This window comes from Triturus cristatus, chromosome 12 (assembly GCF_964204655.1).
Source record: "Triturus cristatus chromosome 12, aTriCri1.1, whole genome shotgun sequence".
In the NCBI taxonomy this organism is placed as follows: Eukaryota; Metazoa; Chordata; class Amphibia; order Caudata; family Salamandridae; genus Triturus; species Triturus cristatus.
The window spans coordinates 242,752,197-242,772,842 of NC_140595.1; the positions used below are offsets into that span (position 1 = coordinate 242,752,197).

The 20,646-nt window shown below is 48.8% G+C and overlaps 1 protein-coding gene across 1 annotated transcript in view; it reads left to right on the forward strand.

Moving 5' to 3' along the window:
• The window catches only part of CFAP45 (cilia and flagella associated protein 45), a 513,786-nt gene that overhangs the window by 308,480 nt on the left and 184,660 nt on the right, over positions 1-20,646 (forward strand). Inside the window, exon 6 of the mRNA XM_085639403.1 lies at positions 11,169-11,347. Within this exon, the coding sequence (XP_085495529.1) occupies positions 11,169-11,347 (179 nt within the window). The remainder of the gene's footprint in view (positions 1-11,168; positions 11,348-20,646) is intronic.

Consider the following 20,646-nt stretch of genomic DNA (forward strand, 5'->3'; position numbering starts at 1 on the left):
TCTTTTCGCCTCTTAATGTTATACTGGAAGGTGGTTCTACTGGGCAAAGGCAGTCTGTATCTTGCTTTTATTGACCTACGGACTGCCTTTGACCTAGTTCCCCGTAGCCAATTATGGAGTGTGCTCAGCGAACAGGGTATCCTACCTTATTTGCTGAGCTTGTTGATAAACCTCCATTCGGAAAATTTTGCCCAGATCAGGTGGGGAAATCAGGGACAAAAAACACCCCGTATTCCAGTAAATAGAGGGGTACGCCAGGGTTGTGTTCTTGCCCCCACTCTGTTTTCATTGTATGTCAACGGAGTGGTGGAGCACCTGTTACAACATCCTGCAGATGCACCAACCCTGGCTGGTAGAAGAATACCTACCCTTCTATTTGCGGATGACACCCTCCTGATTTCTAAAACCCCGGTGGGTTTGCAGAGTCTATTAACCAACTTCAAGTCTTTTTGTGATGTGAGAGGGTTAGTTATTAATACAGCTAAGACCAAGTATTTGGTCCTTAACCCCCCGAAAAGGTTGGCTAAACCTCCATCTTTGGACTCTGTTACCCTCGAAAGAGTGTCAGAATTTGACTATCTTGGTATCCGCCTCTGCGACTCCATGAGATGGAAGTGCCACCACCAAAAAATGTTGCTGACCCACAAGAGGGTGGTGGGTGCGTTGCTTAAGGAACACCGTGCTTCATCATTGAAACCCATTGCTCCTGTCCTTGATATATATAGGGCAAGGGGGGTTAGCGCAGCTCTTTATGGGGCGGAACTCTGGGGCGTCCATAAGGTTGACCACTTGTCCCGCTCAGAAAATAAATTCCATAAAGATCTTATGGGGCTCCCTTATAGTACCCCAACTCTTCCATTGCTCTTGGACCTGGGCACCCGGCCAATCAGCGATCAGGCTAGGCTCCGCCCTCTCCTTTTATGGGCGCGCATATGGAGAACACCTGAACTATCTAGCTATGCGGAGGGCCTTAATGAGGTGCTGGGGTTAACAGGCTGGTCCAAGATCTTTTGGCTGAGGGAGGTTAAGCGTCTCCTTGTTTGCCTTGGTCTTGGCGAGGCCTGGTCCAACAGAACTGCACCCCCTAAGTCTGAGCTAAAAAAGATTTATTGGAGTTGGGTGGCGGGTACCAGAAGCAGTAATGCCAATCTGTGCAGGTCCACTTTGGATTTTCTTTTGGTCAAAGAAATTTACTTTTGTGAACCTTACCTGGATGTTATCTCTAATCGTAAAGACAGGGCCCTATATTTTCAATTTAGAATAGGTTTACTCCCTGTAGGAGAATTAACTTACAGGTGGAAAGTCCCACTTCAAACAACTTCCCTCTGTCCATTTTGTGATAAGCGGTCTGAGTCTGTCCCTCACTTTTTGTTTGAATGCCCCGCTTATGCAGCCCCCCGGAGTAGGTGGTTAAAACCGCTTTGTAGAGAACTTGGTACCAGACATTGCATAGAAGCCTTACGAATATTAAAAAACGATTCAAGGCCCCTCTTTGCTTGTGGTTTAGCCAAGTTCTTAGGTTGGGCTTGGCGTATTAGGTCATCTAGGCTTTTGTTTGTTGTTTAATCTGCTTTTTAATTTCTGTTTTTAGCTAATTTATTGGCTTTAGTAGTAGCATGAACTGTATGAATATTTTTCCTTGCACTGCTTCCCTTTTATCTTTTTTTTGTACATTGCTGTTGCTCTGCTTTTTAAGATATATTTATATCGAAATAAAGCCTCTTTGACTGACTGACTGACAAAAATGATAATCAACTAGGAGGTAGGTCATACTGTCCTCCTCCATATAGGTCTCTTTAACATCACTCATACTGGGCAGTGACTGTTAGGGATCACCCAATGTACTTTGTCGGTCTCTGGGCTCACCAGGCAAGTTAGAGGGTATTATAACAAGGAGGCTCTCCCAGCAAAATCTATATTGCTCAAGGGACCAATAATAGGGCAAGAACCTGCAGTACACCCGTCTCACCCATGTGTTTTCAGGGGTTTCACTGATGCATGGGCCAGTGGCCCAGTGTTTTTACACCAGCCTTCCACCTGCGCTATGCGCTATTTATTAATGCAGACCCTGAAGAGGAGCCTAGTGTTCCAGGTGTGTGCGGCAAAGCTCTGATTACATAGAGCTCCAGGGAGTCCGCATTGAAATTAGCAGATCGCCTCAGGGGAATTAGAGCGCCGGCTCGGGAGACGAAGCGCCCTGGGTGTGTTCACCACACGCCGCCCGCTAGTGGTCGGAGGACCACACCGTTGCTGGCCCCAAGCGCTGAATCACACTGTCAAGTAAACAACTTGCCACAGAAGAGCGACAAGCGTTCCTGCAGCCTCGTGTTCAAGAAAAAAGGAGCCTGCCCCCCCAGTCAATGGATTACCAATACAATAAACAATAGAGGAGTGGCCCAGAGGCACTTATCTCGGCTGCTGGAGCAGCGAAGAAAGAGGAGGTAGCAACAGGGATGAAGGACTACAAAGGGGCCCCTACTTTGGACATTGTTTAACTGTTGACTTTTTCCCAGGGTTTATGGAAAATTAAGTATTTTGTTATTTGTTAAAATGGCTGCTGTAATAAAAAGTGGAGAAAGTACAGCATAATCCTCGTCTCCGGTCCTGACATAAAATCCTGGTTGGACATTTTCTTTACAACACCTAACACAAACTCTCAGTTTTAGGATGTGACTAATATCTCCTTACAGAGCAGATCAGAGATGAGGTTAGAATTTAGGCTATTCTGAAAGCCACTCCTATTATGTGTACCTATTTCTTAGTACAAATTAGGCTTTCACCAAACCTTCTGATGTTTCTAAAAAGCTTACAACTTATTATTTTGCCATACAATTACTGTATCGTCTTTATAGTGTTGATGTGAGACTATAATTTGAATCTTCTGATATTTGGAAAAGCATACTCCCTGGAACACAAGAGGTGATCCCCTTTGGCAAGCGACCCATGCTCTCAAACCCCTGATCATTTTGCAACAGAGTTGAACTAATGAAAGGCCAGTACAGCAAAGTATCCTTTCAAATACAATTTTGAATAGATGGCTTCCCTTTCTCAATCCCTAGGTTATCCATGATCTAAAGACGTGAGCTCTGATGGCCTGCCATTTTTGCACAGACTTCCATTATGCTCTGAATCATCCACAAAAATGGAAATAAAACAGTGTCGGAAAAGGTCCTCTTTCTGGAATTTTTATAATAACTGAAAACATGTATTTACTTAGGATTACTATATTGGGAATGTAAATATGTGAAGGTAAGTATATTTTTGCTATTCTTAATCACATCTAGGTACATAGAAGATATATAGAGATATAAAGAAATAAAACCCAAAGGTTAAACGGACGTTAGAGGTAGGTGAACATGTCACTTAAAACATGTTGTTTTAAACAAGCAAACTACTGAAATTCACCAGCTATAGTTATCTCAAGTAACTGAAACTTGTACTCTAAAGTACCTTAACCCGCGCCCCAACCATGTATAGTGTTGTCATCAATGATGCCCTTTCAGATGTTATAAGTTTGGGGAATAATATGCTAAGGTTGGGGTTTACCAAACAAAACATCTGCATGTTCCAGTAGACACTGAGCACATTTTCTTTGATAAATATTGGCAGATTTGACCAGCAGATATTAATCTCAAAAGTCATAATTGGGGGGGCATGGCCAGGACGCGCATGGACTAAGACGTGCAGGCTTGGGTCTCCGCTCCATAGAGTCCCGCTGCCGCCACTGTTCTGCGCCGCTGGGCTTGCTGTCCAGTGAGGAGGGGTTCTCCCGGTACTGTGCTGCTGTGGAGCCCCCCTGTGCTGTAAAGGGGGGGCCCGGCAATGCCTGAAAGCGAGGGATCGCGTGTGGCCGACGCGGCGCCCGGCCGTCATCTTGCGGAGGAGGATCGGGCCTTAGACCTGCAGCTGGGCTCTGCCTTTGATCCACCACGCTTGCGACGGGTGTGCCTCTGGGACCCCCGAGACAGCGCTTGCCAGTGGGGGTGCCTTGGCTGCTGGAGTGCCGGGGCCCACACTGCGCTTACACCGGGGCCCTGGAATAGTGCTCTGACCGCCGGCTGGGTCCTGGGCGGTCGACCAGACGCATCAGCAAGATGCCCGGAGGCTGGGGAGCTCCGTGGCGGCATGGTCCCCTTGGGCGCTGGATGCTAAGCCCACAGAGACTGGTGCCAAGCGGGGCTGGTGAGCCCCTCTACAGACTTTATAGCCACCATCTTGGAAGCTAGGTGCACACCAATTGGAGCCTGGAGCGCCGTCTGCGCGGTGTGTGCCTGCCGGAGGAATCTCCTTGCTGCCGCGGCTCTCCCTGGTGCGGGTTGGACAGCACCTTGAGACCTGGCTAGGGCGCGCTGGACTGCGGAGCTGAACTGGTGGAGCCTGGAGGTAGTCACAGGGCCTGCTGTGTGGGGACCCCTACTAGGGCAGCGGAAGGACTCTGACCCTGTTGGACATTGGGGGCACCCCTGGATTTATGCCGACTCACCTATCCCAGCTTAAGTGAGGGCTGCAGCTCACTGATTGCCACTGGGGATGGCGGATCGCCCCTGACCGGTGCACGGGGGAGTCCATCTTGCACCAACTAACTTGCGTCCTATCCCTTGTCAGACGTAGAGGAGTTGAGCAGTGTTTATTTTCTCTGGTCATGGAGTGCGATCGGGAGGGGACTTGTACCCTCCCCCACCACCGCGTGGTACAGGGACCTTGGTGCCACTCTGTTCCTGCTGGCCTGTGGACGACGATGTAGGATCATTCCTGCTAGCTGTGTGCCCTTCTTCCAGCCTCTGCTCCTGTGTTGTTTGCTGTCGGGGAAGAGTGTCCCACGTCGCTTGGGGTGATTCCCTCTCATGGCCTTGAGCGGGGATCTTGAGTTTTGTGCTCCGGACCTAACTTTGCTACACTAGGGGTATCCTGAGGCTGCCTGCGTGGGACACCTGGGTTCCCTTTGGCCTGGTGTGTGGACGAACTTTCATACGTACTGTGGCGTTCGTCATATCGCCATCCTCCACCGCTCTTCCGCCTTGACTCTGCAGCTCGGCCCCTCTCAATCTTCGGATCCACAATCCACATGCCTCCAAAAACAAAGCACAGAAGGACGCGGAGTCTAACGCGGTGCGTGATAACCCTGTTACTTCCCTCTGGTCTAATCCCTCCGCTCAGCCCCGGAGGATTCCAACCCCTCAACGCTGGCAGCAGGGAAACCCAGCTCGGAGATGCCGGTCACTCAGGCTTTCATGGCGTCCTTCCTGCAGGAAATTAAAGATGAGATCAGCTGCCTTTGGCAAGATCTTAAGACAGACCTCCAAGACATCCGGCGAGACGTCACCGAGATTGGCGGAAAAGTTGATGACCTTGAACGCACTATGGACACTTGAGCGATGGATCATGAAAATCTGTGGAAGAGGATGGCGGATCTCGAGGAGCAAAATATCACCCTCCAGCTAAAACAAGAAGACCTTGAAAATCGCAGTCTGCAGAACAACCTGCGAATCTGGGGCGTTCCATTGGGGGCGGAAAGCAAGGACATTCTGGGTTACACAGCGGAGCTTCTCCAGGCCATCAGGGAGAATGAGGAAACCTCACCACCCATGCTTGACAGGGCCCATCAGGTCTCTGTCCCACGCAATCATCCTGATTTCATCCCGGACATTCTTACCAGAGTTCACTACTACGCCGACAAGGAAGCTATCCTAAAAAAGATACAAGGGATCAAAGTGGTGTCCTACAACAGACTGTCGATCCAACTCTTCCAGGACCTGGCGCAGCTACACTCAGACGGAGAAAAAACTTCAAGCCCGTCACGGACAAACTGAGGGAGCTTAACATCAAACACCAATGGGGTCACCCCTTTGCCCTGATGTTTTCTTGGGAGGGTAAGAGGTGAGTCCTCCGTTCCTTAAGCGAGGTGAAGCAGATGCTACAACTCCCTCTGTAGAGTGATGGGGAGACCCTGATTGCATCGCAAGAGCGTCGGGAGGGGCCTCTCCGCCCGATTTGGTCCACGGTAATGCCTCCTAGGTCCAAGCGATGCATGCAGGAACTTGATTCTTCTCAGGCTAAACAAGATATCATCAGTCATATCCGATCCTTGAGTGGCTCCTCTTCCCCACCCGGATCACCGGACGACAAGTGCTAAGCCTCCCCACGCTGTGTTGCAACCTGGCCTCGCGATTGGGTCACCTGTGTTTTGATGCTGTTTTCATTTGCTTATGGATTTGGGAGGGCAGCCCCTGATCGTGCTGGCGGCTGGTTGATATTGAAAGCCCTACATGGGGTTTGAACTGTTGCTTGGCCTTTCTGTCCTGGAGGGACTGGACCCTCGGAGAACATCGGCGCCACAAGTGCGGCTGATCAATTTGAGAAAGGCCCGATGGCTGGAGCAGCTACCGCTTCTTTCGACCGTTACCACGGGACAGTGGTAGCGGAGACCCACAAATACTTGTACGACTGCCACCCCCCTTCTTTAGAGTCCGGTAGGAGAGTGACTTTCCCAGAATGGCCCAGTTGTATGACATTGGGCTGTTCTCTATAGACTTTGTAAAGGTTCGGCCCGGTTGACCATTAGATGTTGTTTCTTTTGTTCTCTCTTTTCTTTCCTTGCTTTCAACGGTTGGCCTATTGCTTAGGGATGTGCTGCTTTTTGGGGCTGGAGGGATGGGTGTTGCTGTGGGTGTTTTGCTGGGTACTGCCTGGGAAGGGGCTGGTATGGTGATGCTCTGCACCGGCTCTATAATTTTGTTGGGTGGGCCTTGCGGTTGGAAGGGAATGATGTTGGGCTTATGGAACTGCTATGAGGGCTACAGGGGTTGTATTTCTCTTTATGTTTTACCATGTCTAACCCTATTAAATTCCTCTATCTGAATGTAAAGGGGCTGAACTCCCCTAATACGCGTCGTCAGGTTTGGCGATATCTCCTCCACCAGGATCCTGATGTCATCGTTCTTCAGGAGTCCTACTTGCTCTCTGGTGACACTCGCCTTATGTTCCATCCCAAATATCCCCTTCAATATTGGGCCTGTTCCTCCTCTAAAACGGGGGGGAGTAGCAATTCTCTTTAAACCAGGCTGGCATGCGATTTAGCCCAAGGCCACGACAGATGTGGGCGGGAGATTCATTAAAGTACACATGGCGAGGGGTGGTTGGTCTTTAACTTTTGTCAATATATATGCCCCTAACCAAAACCAGGATGCTTTTCTGCGCCTCCACCTTGGAGAGCTTCTACAGCTGGTCACAACCCCGATTATTCTTGTGGGACTTTAATTTGGTCTCGGACCCAGAGTGGGACTGTACTGCGCATTGCACACCAAAGTTCTAGGGCTATGTCGGCGACACTGTACACTGCCATCACAGATTTAGGCTTAGTTGATGCCTGGACACGTCGCCATCCGGATACTAAGGATTGCTCCTTTTTCTCCCATACACACCGGTCCTATTCCCGCATATACTATTACTTTCTCTCACTTCCTTTGATTCACACTTTGACTGGAGCAGAGATATATCTGATCATGCCCATGTTCTGGTTTCCCTTCAACCCCCTAGCCCCTGGAACGAGTCTCTACCCCGCTGGAGGCTGCCGCCTCAGGTCCTGTGGGATCCTGTGGACGTGGCAGACATCCCGAAAAGAGATTGAGGCCTTCTTTGTTGCCAACTCCCTCACTGACACCCCGGAGGGCTCCCGATGAGTTGCTTTTAAGGCAACTGTTCGGGGGGTCATCAGGTCCATTTCAATTGCCAGGACCCGAGAGGCTAGGCTGGTTGAGACCACTCTTTCTGGCGACATCAAAAATCTGGAACTCAGGCACCATCTTAACCCGTCCCTCTGCAAAAAGCGGCGCCTAGCTGAACTGCGAGGCCAACTGCGTTTGCACCGTACCAATAAGGCTGAGCGACTTTTACTCAAACAGAAGTTCAACACCAGAGGGACAAGTTCGGGGCCTCCTTGACGCGGCGCCTTTGAGCGCAGACTGTGAGGGCTCATATCGCCAAGCTCAGAGGCCCGGACGGCTCATGGGCCATTTCGGAGGCGGACAGAGGCCCAGAACTGGAGAGGTTTTATGGAGATCTCTACATTGATTCCCCCTACTCTCCTGAAGCAGTTAATGCCTTTCTTAACTCTTGCCCCTAGGACCCGATTGATCCTCATTTTATGAAACAGTTGGAAAACCCCATTACTCACGACAAAATTGCTAAAGCTTTGAAGCAACTCCCACTTGGTAAGACCCCGGGACCCGATGGAGTGCCAGTCACCTTCTACCGGGTTTTTTATCCACAACTTTGCAACCACTTGCTTCATCTTTTTAATGGCTTCACAGACGTCTCGGGTCTCACCACTACCATGAATGAAGCGGAGGTGGTACTTATTCCCAAACCAGGTAAAGACCCCTCCCTACCCGTGTCATACCGCCCTATTGCTCTGTTAAATACGGATGCTAAGATCTATATGAAAATCCTAGCCAACTGACTGAAACCTAATCTTCCGGGTCTCATTGATCCCGATCAAGTAGGCTTTATACGTCATTGCCAAGGGGTGGACAATGTCCGTCGGATAGCCCATCTCGTTGAAAAGGCACGCTTTAGGGACATCCCTGCTCGTCTGGTCTCCCTTGATGCGGAGAAAGCCTTCGACCGCGTGGACTGGGGATTGCTTACAGCGGTACTGCGGAGGGTGGGGCTGGGACCGGGAATGATCTCCAAATTGATGGCACCCTACGCGAAACTCTCTACACACATACGCTTTAATGGTCGCCTCACAGCCCCTATTCCCATACACGGGGCACCAGACAGGGGTGCCAGCTCTTTGCTTTGGTTGTGGAGCCCCTAGCTATTGCCATTCGTCATGATTGGAATATACGGGGTATACCCATGGGGGGACAAGAGCATAACGCCTCTCTTTTTGCTGACGACCTCCTCCTTTCATTATCGTCCCCGTCTACGTCCTTCCCAGCGGTGTCTTCTCTCTTAAGGACCTTTGAGGCCGCCTCGGGGTACCAGATCAACCTGGATACGTTTCATGCCCTTAATCTTACTCTCCCGGCCTCGGAGGTCCAGGAATTACGAGAGCTGATCCCAGTATAGTGGACGGAGATCTCAATTTGGTACTTGGGCCTTGATCTGACTCCCAAACTCTTGATGTGGACTGCGTCCAACTGACCTAGATATAGGAGAGATATCCGGGAGGAACTGCATAGATGGAAGGGCCTTCCCCTTGCCTGGTTGGGACGTATTAATACTATTGAAATGTCTCTCCTCCCTAAGGTTCTTTATCTCTTCCAGACCCTGGCCACCCCTATCCCACAGGCGGACATTCTCGCTTTACAACGCAACTTTACTAAATTTATATGGAGGAAATCCCGACCACGCTTTCCTAACAAGATCTTAATGCTGCCTCGTGATCGGGGTGGTCTGGCTTGCCCTAGCCTTTTGGAATACTACTGGGCCTGCCACCTCCGATATATATTGGAGTGGGCGGTTCGCGAAAGCGAAAAGCATTGGTTCCACCTAGAACCAGTGGTATCCTGTAGGCCTTTGTGGGACCTGGCCTGGCTCCCGCGAGGGGCGTGCACCCGCAGTGCCTATATAACTACCCCCACCAAGACAGTTCTTGAGATCTGGGACAAGCTAGCGGTCTCCTGAGGTCTGAAGACATTTCCATCCCCTAATACACCTATAGACCCCAATCCCATCTTCCCCCCGGCATTGCAGCCTCAGGCATTTAGTGCATGGACGGAGGGTGAATGCAGGGTTATCCAGGTCCTCTTCCAGGACGGGGACTTTCTCACGTTTGACCAATGTAGGCAAAAGTTTAATTTCACAGGAGGAACACGCATGCAATACTGTCAGCTACGTCACTGGCTCAGCTCTCTAACCTACACACAAGGAGCCACTAGACAACTCACTGCCTTTGAAACCTTAGTTCATAACTTCGAGGGCTCGAAGGGGCTAATTTCTAAAACCTATACTGTCTTACAGCGCTCACAGCGGCCCACGTCCCATGGCTATTAGACGCGGTGGGCCTCAGATTTAGAAGAGGAGATACCTCCTGAGGAGTGAAGCCACCCCCCCCCCCCCCAATGCCACCTGGTTCCTTCGAGTGTGGAATGGCTTAGCTCTCGAGCTGTTTATTACCCGCCTTAACCACATGGACACCCGTTTTAACCGCATCTGGCAGCCCCTCATGAGCCACTTTACCATGCCCCGGCATTCCCGGTTGATGCCCCCTAGACTTCGGGCTTTGCAGCTGTTCGAAGATTCCCTTATACCATATTCTAGGGGCCAGAAACCCGACTCCCAGGAATGACTTACCTAAGTCAGGCGACCTAGCTCTTTACACTCTGACGTTCCCCTGCCTCCGACCCAGAACCTGGCTCTGTTCAGCACATCTGTTTTTCTCTTTTCTCTTCTCTGTGTGAATTGTACACTTGGCCTAATTTTCCTATTTCTCTTTTTGTATGTACACTTCTGGGCAGTGCCCTGCTGCTCCTTCAACCTCGAGACCCTCACAGTTGAAAGGTCAAGTTTAGATATTGCACTGTTAGGCGCAGGGCGTCTCCAAGGCCCCATTATATCATTATTGCTAAGCCCAGGTTTATTACTAAGGATCTTGGGAGCCTTGCGTGCTTGTTTCTAGATTTGCCCTTTTCTGCTCTTTCCTTTTCATACTAAGACTATTGTTCGGATAATTTGGGAGGAGGTTTCAGAGAGCCCCGTCCCTTTCTGTTACGGTATAAAGTTATTGTGTACAGCCTGATAGTGTTTTGCTTGAACTAGATCTTGATATGTATGTTTTTCCTCAGCTGTTACGTCATGTATCACAGAATGTGGGCTCCTTTTGATATACTCTCTGCAGGGACATAAGTCCTCACTTTGTTTGATCTGTGATATTTGTCTTTTCTTCAATAAAAAGAATTTAAATAAAAGTCATAATTGCAATATGGGTGGTAACAGCAGTTAAATGCATATTGTGCACTCGTTGTGAGACCCATAGTGGCTATTTGATATTTTTCAGCAATCTTTGTCTGATATCTGATGTTTATTTGTCTACTTAAAACAGTAAAAAAGCATAGCATTTGGGGATTTCACAATACAGCGTCCCTCATTCTCTCCTTGACCTTATCTTTTGTTTCTGCTTGCTGCTGCTCTTCTATGTGACTGCCATATTTGTGTTCTCACAGATGACACTGAATGCCAAGTGTCATGCCATCCGTGATGCCCAGGTACTGGAGAAGAGCCTGATTGAGAAGGAGATGGATGCAGAAGAGAGACGCTTGGATCAGATGATGGAAGTGGAAAGACAGAAATCAATCAAATTGCAGGAGGAAATTGAAGAAAAGAGGAGAGATGAGCTGATTCGGTAAGCTGAACATTGGTCTTCAAGCAGCTGTTTTCAAGCCTCTTGTATAAACCTACAATATTAATTTGGCTAAATAATTCTGAAACTTAGATGAAGCAATTTGTGGGCTCAGCTAGTTGAAGTGAAGTCTTTGGAAATGTCAAATCTAATTAACCTCAAAATTATACATCATGAAATTACTAATTGTGGTGCTTCAAAAGAATTGGTGTGAAAGCAACTGTGCTCAAAAGGATTCAAACTGAAAACATCTTATTAATTCAGTCGCTATAATAGCAAGTTTGCCCCACAAATATGAAGCTTCTTTATTCTTAATTTTTTTTTGTTTAATCTCGCTTGACTCATGTATTTGAATAGGTTTATTTTTTATTAAAGACCTCCTTTAGAGGTTGACTGTTGTGGGGCGTCTACTAAAATGAGCGGATGCCGTATTGTACAGCATTGTTGTCCCTCTCCCACCCCATTTAGCTGTAGGGAGTGGATGACGTTACAACGCAAACATTGACAACGCATGCCTTTACAACGTAGTTTTTACATCGCAGCATCCATTACAACGCATGATTTTACATTGCATGCCATTACAACGCATTTTTAGAAACTACATGTACAACGCATTCCATTACATCGCATTATACCATTGCAACGCATACCATTACAACACATACCATTACATTGCATTTAAGGTAAGTGTTGGATAGTGTAGGGGTAAAAAGTACTATTCCCACTCCAGTGAGTGCAACAGTAGGGTAAGTGTTGAATAGTGTAGGGGTAAATATTTCTATTCCCACTCCACTGAGTGCAACAGTAGGGTAAGTGTTGGATAGTGTAGGGGTAAAAATTATTATTCCCGCTCCAGTGAGTGGAACAGTAGGGTAAGTGTTGGATAGTGTAGGGGTAAAAATTACTGTTCCCACTCCAGTGAATGCAACAGTAGGGTAAGTGTTGGACAGTGTAAGGGTAAAAACTATGCGTTGTAATGGTATGCGTTGTAGTGACATGTGTTGTAATTACATGCGTTGTAGTGACATGCGATGTAATGGCTGCGTTGTAATGGCATGCGATGCAAAGGATGTTGCGTTGTAATGACTGCATTGTAAAGGTAGTGCGATGTAATGACTGCATTGTAAAGGTTGTTTCCCTGCTGTAGGGTGCCTGTGGGGTTTCCACTGGCAGAGCTACTGATGGCTCCACAGTGGAAACATCCATACTGTATGCAAACTACACACCTTCTATCACCCCCTGGAGGCAATCTTTCTTTCATTGAACATTTAATGGAAATCATCTCATCCAATAACGACACCTCAGTCTCCCAAATCTTCCTGGGAGATTTCAACCTTCACTGGTCCAACACTAATGATCAAGCGGTAAACTGCTTAAAATCCTTTCCTATTTGATCACGCGCTGGCCCAAATCTGTAACAGGCCAACTCATAACAAGGGAGAAATTCTGAACCTTATCATATCAAAAGGAAACACAATCACATTGGATTCCATGTGATTGGTCTGACCGTTACAGCATCTTCTTCTTCATCAAGAGGGAGATGTCCTTGAGTAGAGTTCAACCTAAGAAAATGAAGCAATGGAAAAGGGACCTCCGTAATATCAACACCCAAGATCTAGTAACCCAAGTAAGCATGCCTTGTCTTCCCAAACTAATACGACAGACGTTCAGGTACTCACCAATTTCTACAATTCCACTATCTCTAGTATACTGTACTCCCTAGCTCTGCTACAACAAAAAAATACTTTGGTCAAAATCGCCAAACCTTGGTTCACCGACAACCTAAACTCGGAACGCCGCAACTTAAGGGCAGCTGAAAGATCTTGGAGATCCAAACCCTCCACAGATCATTTAATCAACCTTAGATTGGTTAGGAGCTCCTACAATAAAAAAATCAAGAATGCAAAGGCTGATTTCTTCAGAACCCAACTTAATCAAGCTAAAAATCAACCCAAGAAACTTTTTGAAATTGTTAAACAACAATCGGTCAAAGCACCCTACCGCAATGACCCTGGTGACGGCCTTCCATCATGCAACGATTTGGCTGCCTTCTACATTGAGTAAACATAAATCATCAGTAGTGACCCGGATTCTAAAAGTGCTCTCCTTCCATCCTACAGGATTGCTTCTCCATTTGCCAACCATGATAGGCTTGATCCCTTTAGACTTACCACCAAGAACAATGCCACTTGGAATACCCTTACTCCTTTCAGCGAAAGGGACATTTACAACATTCTCCTTATGAGCAACCCATCTAACCACCTCAGCGACCCACTACCTCCGCCCATCTTCAAAGAAATTAGAGACGCCATCATCCCCCTTTGGACAAAGATTGTCAACGATTCACTGCCACAAGGTAGGATCCCCAACTGCTTAAAAGCTGGTCAGGTATCCCCCAGCCTAATAAAACCTAATGCTGACATATCTGATCTTATTAACTTCTGCCCTATTTCCAATATCCCCACTCCAGCTAAACTACTAGAAAAATGTGTATTATCGCAACTTTGCGTACACATAGAGAATTTCCAACTTCTGGATTAACATCAGTCTGAATTTCCGAGAGGTCACAGCACGGAATCTGCTCTCACTCACATTTTGGATGACATTTTAAAAATGCTAAATCAAAAAGAATCCTGCCTCCTGATTCTCCTCGACCTTTCTTCCGCGTTTGACACTGTCAACCACAACAACCTCTTATCCATTCTAGAGTACAGAATGGGCCTTTCAGGACCGGTATTGCAATGGTTTACTTACTTCCTCCACAACAGATCTCAAAAAGTCAAGGTGACTCATTCCCTATCCCAGCCAGCTGCAGTATCCATGGGGGTTCCACAAGGGTCTGCCTTATCACCCATACTTTTCAATTTATTCTTGGAGCCGTCAGCAAATGCACTAAATTCCGCGAACATTCTTTTTCATATGTATGCGAATCACACTCAACTCTATCTGAAAATCACCTCCCCTAAAAACCTCACTTCACTCAACGCTACCCTGACAAATACTCAAGCTGGCTAACTGAGAATCGGAATTTGCCTAGTTATTATGACGGTAAGTTCCAATTCCATTAAGGACACGGAGGCGAGGATTATGCTTATTACTCTCTTCGCTTTATTCTGAACAAAACACAGCAGCCAGAGAGATTTTATCGTTATCATGATAATAACAACATACAAAAACTACAACTCCCTACAACCAGGGAGGCATACTATAACGTAGTCCATCATTTGTGTCCATAACCATATACAAAGTCCTCTGTCAACTTCCTCCCATCCTCTTTCTTTGCGCATGTCACGCCTTTCCATCATTGGTCCTGTTTAGATCCGTCATTCCCTAAAAGAACCAAACAAGGAGGTATGCAACACTCAGCAGAGAGTCAAAAAAATGTCAGATCAAGAAGCTGAAAGCCTTAACAAAGAATAATACAGAGAAAAAAGATTACTTACAATCATACGGGCGGGTTCGCACCAACGGTGCCCAGGGCGGGATAATCCTCGCCTCCGTGTCCTTAATAGAATTGGAACTTAGCGTCATAATAACTAGGCAAATTCCGATTCTATGTCAGGACCGGAGGCTTCGGATTATGCTAGTTCAAAGCTTACTTACCACTAACTGTGCCATATTAACAACCGGTTTAAAGTAAAGCCTTTTGAAGGTAGAGTCCAAAGACCAGTCCGCCGCACGCATTAAATCTTCCAGACGCGCTCCATGCCTTCGAGGCCATAGCTCCTCTGGTAGAATGGGCACCAAACTGTTTCGTGTCAATACCAGCCTCTTGCATAACCCATCGCACCCACCTTGCTATGGTGGGAGAAGAGACCGCTTTGTGTGGTTTCTTGAGGGCAATCAAGAGTTGTCTCTCACCCGGAGGGCGGAGTGCCTGCGTTAAATCCTCGTAAGCCTTCAGGCAGTCCACCACACATAACTTTGGCGCGTCCCGGAAAGCCGGGTACGAAATTGCTCTTGTATGAGATTTAGTCCTGCGACCTATCGTAAACACAACCCCGTCCGGGGAAAAGGTCCGTGCCGAAATGTCCAAGGCACGAACATCTGAAACTCTCCTGCAGGAGATCAAGCATAAAAGCATTGCCAGCTTGGAAGATAATTGTTTCAAAGATAGGTATATATTAGGTTGCCAAGACAGAAACAAATTCAAAACCCTGTTGACATCCCAAAGGACGGAATAACGAGGTTCCGGGGGTAACGATAATCGTATGCCCCGTAGAAGTCTGCAGACCATAGGATGTTCCCCAACTGGTGCGCCGTCCAAAGGAACGGGACCGGCTGAAACCGCGGACCTGATAGCATTAATGGAGCGGTATGCTAGACCTTCCGCCGCCAGGCCGGCGAAGAAATTTAAGAGGGGAACGATTCCTGCGACCATGGGATCCAGATCCCGTCAAAGACACCAACGAACCCATCGTGACCACGCGGATCGGTAACGCTTTGTGGTACTGTCCGCCCAAGCCTTTGACAGGAGGGCCTCAGCCTGTCCCGAAAGTCCCGGCAACGACCACCGTCGCCTGAAAGTCGCCATACCATGAGACGGAGTGTCCTCTGTGTGACCAGATGATGAGGCTCCCCGTCCGGGTTCCGAAGAAGTTGAGGATACAGGGGGAGTAGGATTGGAGAATCCTAGGAAAGTTCCAGAAGAACTGGATGACACACTTGAGATCTCCATAGGGGAGCTACCAGGATCACCTCCGCACACTGCTGACGGATCTGGGCAGTCGTTCTTGTTATCATTGAAAACGGGGGAAACGCATAACCGTGTTCCACCCCCCAATCCTGCAGGAAGGCATCCGTGGCCACAGCCATCGGATCCGGCCTCCAACTGAAAAACCGTGGAATCTGATTGTCCAAACGGGAGGCACCGAAAACGGACCACACAGAGTGTTCAACCATTGGAAGGCCAGAGGGTCCAGCTTCCATAGGCTGGAATCGTAAAGATGTATGGAGTGCCAGTCCGCTATTTGATTGTGTTGACTCGGAAGATACTCCGTTGTCACCGATATGTGGTGATCCAAACAGAACTCCCAAAAGTCTTTCGCCAGGTTCGCCAACATCTGAGAAAGGGGGCCCCCCCAAACGATTGACATAGCGGACTGCAGAGATGTTGTCCATTTTCAAAAGGACGCAAGATTGCACTCTGTCCTTGGTCCAACAGCGTACCACGAAAGAACCCGCTAGCAACCCTAAGCAGTTGATATGAAAAACCTGCTCGTCTGCTGACCAAACACCCCCGGTGGAAAAATCTCCGCACCGGGCGCCCCAACCCAGTCTGCTGGCGTCGGACTCGATAATCAAATCCGGAACGGAGCCGAAGATCGCGCGGCCGTTCCAAGCCTCCATATGGGTGAGCCACCACGCGATTTCCTCTTTGGCCTCTGCGGAGAGCGGGACCACATGATCGTACGACCGACCCCTCCGGAGGTGGTAGGCCTTGAGACGCTGCAGGGCCCGATAATGCAAGGGACCTGGAAAAATCGCCTGGTTCGAGGAAGACAGAAGGCCCACAATTCTGGCCAAATGACGTAGGGAGATAGTTGGATTGGACACTGTTCGGCGGAGCTCGTGGCGAATCTTCGCCATCTTCCGAGACGGAAGACTCAGAGTCGCTCGAACGGAATCCACTACAAAACCTAGAAAGGTGATTGACTGCGAAGGCTGAAGGACCGACTTCGCCGTGTTGATAACAAACCCCAGATCCTGTAAAAGAGATACGGTTTGTTGGAGCTGAAGCAATAGGGTTTGAGGAGACTGGGCCATTAGGAGATATCGTCTAAGTAGACGATCATGCGAATACCCCTTGCTTGGAGAAACTCCACTGCAGGATGCAGCACCTTGGTGAAGCACCACGGCGCCGATGAAAGTCCAAATGGAAGGGATGTGAACTCGTACACCAGACCTCCCCAATCTGATGGCCGCAGCAAATCGCGCAGTAGATGTATCCCCTCCATCTTGAAATGGCGATACACTAACCAAAGGTTGTAATTCTTTGAGATTGATGACGGGCCGTCGACCCCCATCGGCTTTGTCTACTAGGAATATATTGCTGAGAAACCCGTGCGGATGCAGAGTTGAGCGGCAAATGGCTCCTTTGCGCAGCAACTCGGAGACCTCTTCGTCGATCGACTGTGCGTCCCGCGGGCTGAAATGAAGTGGGCGGAGTCCGCGTCTCCTGACGAGGGTTGTCTAGGAATTCTATATGAAACCCCCAAACAGTCTGAAGGACCCATGCATCGGACGTCAACGCCGCCCAAGCCCCTTGGAAGCACGCTAGCCGCCCCCCTATAAGAATCTGACCTGAGGGAAGGACACTTACCGTTGGAGTTTCCGCCTCCAGAGTTGGACTTGAAACCTCCTCGGCCTTTAAAACGTTGTCCTCGCGTTGGATAAAAGTTGGTGTAGTTTGCGGTCGAATTATATTGGCCACGGCCAGAGCCTTGCCCCCTTGAAGGGTTTTGCTGGAACCCTCCGCCGGCCGAGCTGCCCCTACCTCGACCGGCCCCGCGGAAAACTTGCTGGGTAAACACTCTTTTAATGCTAGACTGGGCCTTGTCCAATGATGTAAAGGTCAATACAAACTTCCTCAGTTCCTTAACAAAGGGTTCGCCGAAAAGACCTCCTTGGGCTACGGCCCCAGCCTCTGAAGAAGCCAGATCCCCAAGCTTGGGATCTAATTTGATCAACAATGAGCAGTTGATAGAGCGCAATTCGCGTTTCCCATAAAAATGATGGCTCGCTGGGCCCAATTAGACAAAACCTCAGGGGAAATTGCGGAACCTGTCACCTTAGCCTCCTCCGCCATGTCCAAGATTTTAGCCAATGGACCGACGGCATCAAGGAGTTTGTCCTGACAGGACCTCCAGGATCTATCAATGCCCTTCCGGGGATCTTTGACATATTTCGCTAGAAAAGTGGCCATTTTGGAATCTAACTCTGGCGTAACCGCGATCTTATCCAGCAAAGAGGGTCTCAGACACTCTGCCCTCAAGCAACTCCGCGCCTCCTTCTCTAGAGGTTTGTGGAGACGGTTTGCCAGGAAACGAACAACCTTATCCCCTGGGACCCAAGCTGAGGACCTTGGGTGCATAATGTAATCGGGATTCAGCATGTCCGCATCCTCCTCCAACGCCGCCGAAGAGGCTGTCGGAGTTGGACGCCAAGGACGGGATGACCCCCCTTCCTCATCGGTATCCCCCTGGGTATCGTTGTCCGTCGCTGGGGATGGGGGATCTGGGATGTCTTGGGCCGGAGCCTCTGATGGAGCGACGGGAACAGAAGGGGTTGCCTTCGCCAAAAACGCCGACTTAAGGCGCGCAAAGGCATCTACATCTACACCCTCCGAACGCTGTTTTTTGGGTGGCGGGGGGGTACCCTCCTGACCTTCTCCAGTGGTCGGCACAATGCCCTCACGCGCCGCCGCCAATCTATTACACTCCTGTACTATTCTGTCGGAGAGGCGGTGTTCCATAGGCCCCACTACCTCATTAACCACCCGGTAAATGGAGTCATCCACTGCATCAAAGAAGTCATCATTAAACGGTAGGTACTCCTGCACCTCCTCCTAATAATACCAAGACTGATTAGCCATTACAGTAAAGGTAAGTATTCACAGGGATACACAACTACCACCCAAGGTCCCTGACAAGAATAGAGGAATACACCTCAAACACGCAGGTCAAGTTTTAGCGCAGGCCGGAGGCTGCAAGGATTAGGGTAGCCCAGAGGGATACAAAATAGGTGTGCACCACAACCCGCACACACCCTCAGGGAAAACCTGACCGGGTATCTACCTCCCCAGCGCGTTGGATAAACAATTATGTGCCCAGAAATACAAGAAACGCCCGCGCAATGCGTGGGAATCGGCAAGGTGCATACAGCACTGTTGTCAGCGCGTCATCCGCGGTTACAATACCGCACTACGGACCCCCACCGGGGCGTTCAAAGGTCTGGGGCATACAATCCGCAACGCGGACGTCAGGGTGAGGTAGCAGGGGCAAGGCTCAATGACCGTTACTCTCGCGGCGCGCTCCTGATCTGAAGAGCCGCGCCGCGAGAGCAACGAGACGTACGAGCCCCCCTAGCGGCTGAGAGTGACGCCGCATCAGCAGGGAAGCCGGCTGCGTAAGGAGCGAGACGCGTTCCCGCGGCCGGCACAGGGAGCTGAAAAGCAAACAGCAATAGAACCCCACAGCGCTAACAAATAAGCTAAGCGCGCAATCGTTACCCCAACGAAAAATCCCAAGTCATGAGAGAAAAAATAAACGCGTACTCATCTGGCTGAAGCAGCGAAGAAAGAGGATGGGAGGAAGTTGACAGAGGACTTTGTATATGGTTATGGACACAAATGATGGACTACGTTATAGTATGCCTCCCTGGTTGTAGGGAGTTGTAGTTTTTTGTATGTTGTTATTATCATGATTACGATAAAATCTCTCTGGCTGCTGTGTTTTGTTCAGAATAAAGCGAAGAGTGTAATAAGCATAATCCGAAGCCTCCGGTCCTGACCTTAGAATTCCTTCTCATCTCGCCTTCTAATCACACCCCCAAGATCGACCTCTGTTTGAAACACCTCACAGCCTTCAACCTCTCCCCCCACATTATTGAAGCTGCTAAATCCCTCAGAATCACACTGGACATGCACTTGAATATGCAGAATCATATTAGCAATATAAGCAAGCGTGCTAAACACCAGTTAAGTAAACTCAGAAATCTCAAACCATTCCTTCAACAAGATGACTTCAAGCAAGCGGTTCAAGCTCTCGCACTGCCTAGGCTAAGCTATGGGAGTGTGACTCTCTGAGGCCTTCCCAAATATACCTTGGCCCCACTAAGAGCTTCCTTGAATGTCGCAGCCAGATTGATTACTGGTACAAAAAGAAACGCTCACATATCCCCAGTCCTAAAATCTCTAAACTGGTTGCCTTACAAAGCAAGAATTCAGCTAAAGATTGCCTGCTTGACTCACAAAGCCCTCCATTTTAAGACCCCATTTTATTTGGCTCAAAAGCTTGAATTATCTGGAAGGGATAGATCGTCACAAATTGCTAGTTCACTGCTTCTGAAACCACAGATTTTCCACAAAGAGAGAACAAGCCAGAGAGCCTTCTCAGGCTCTGCCACGAAGATCTGGAACTCTCTTCCACCAGAAGTCCGCCAGATCTCTTCCACGGCTTCTTTCAAAAAGGAAGTAAAAATAATCCTAATGAACAAGTTCTTGCCTTAATTGGCCATGGTTCCACTCCGTACTCACTGTCCCCGGGTTGTTTATTAGTTTGATGTTCACCTTTTAATACCAG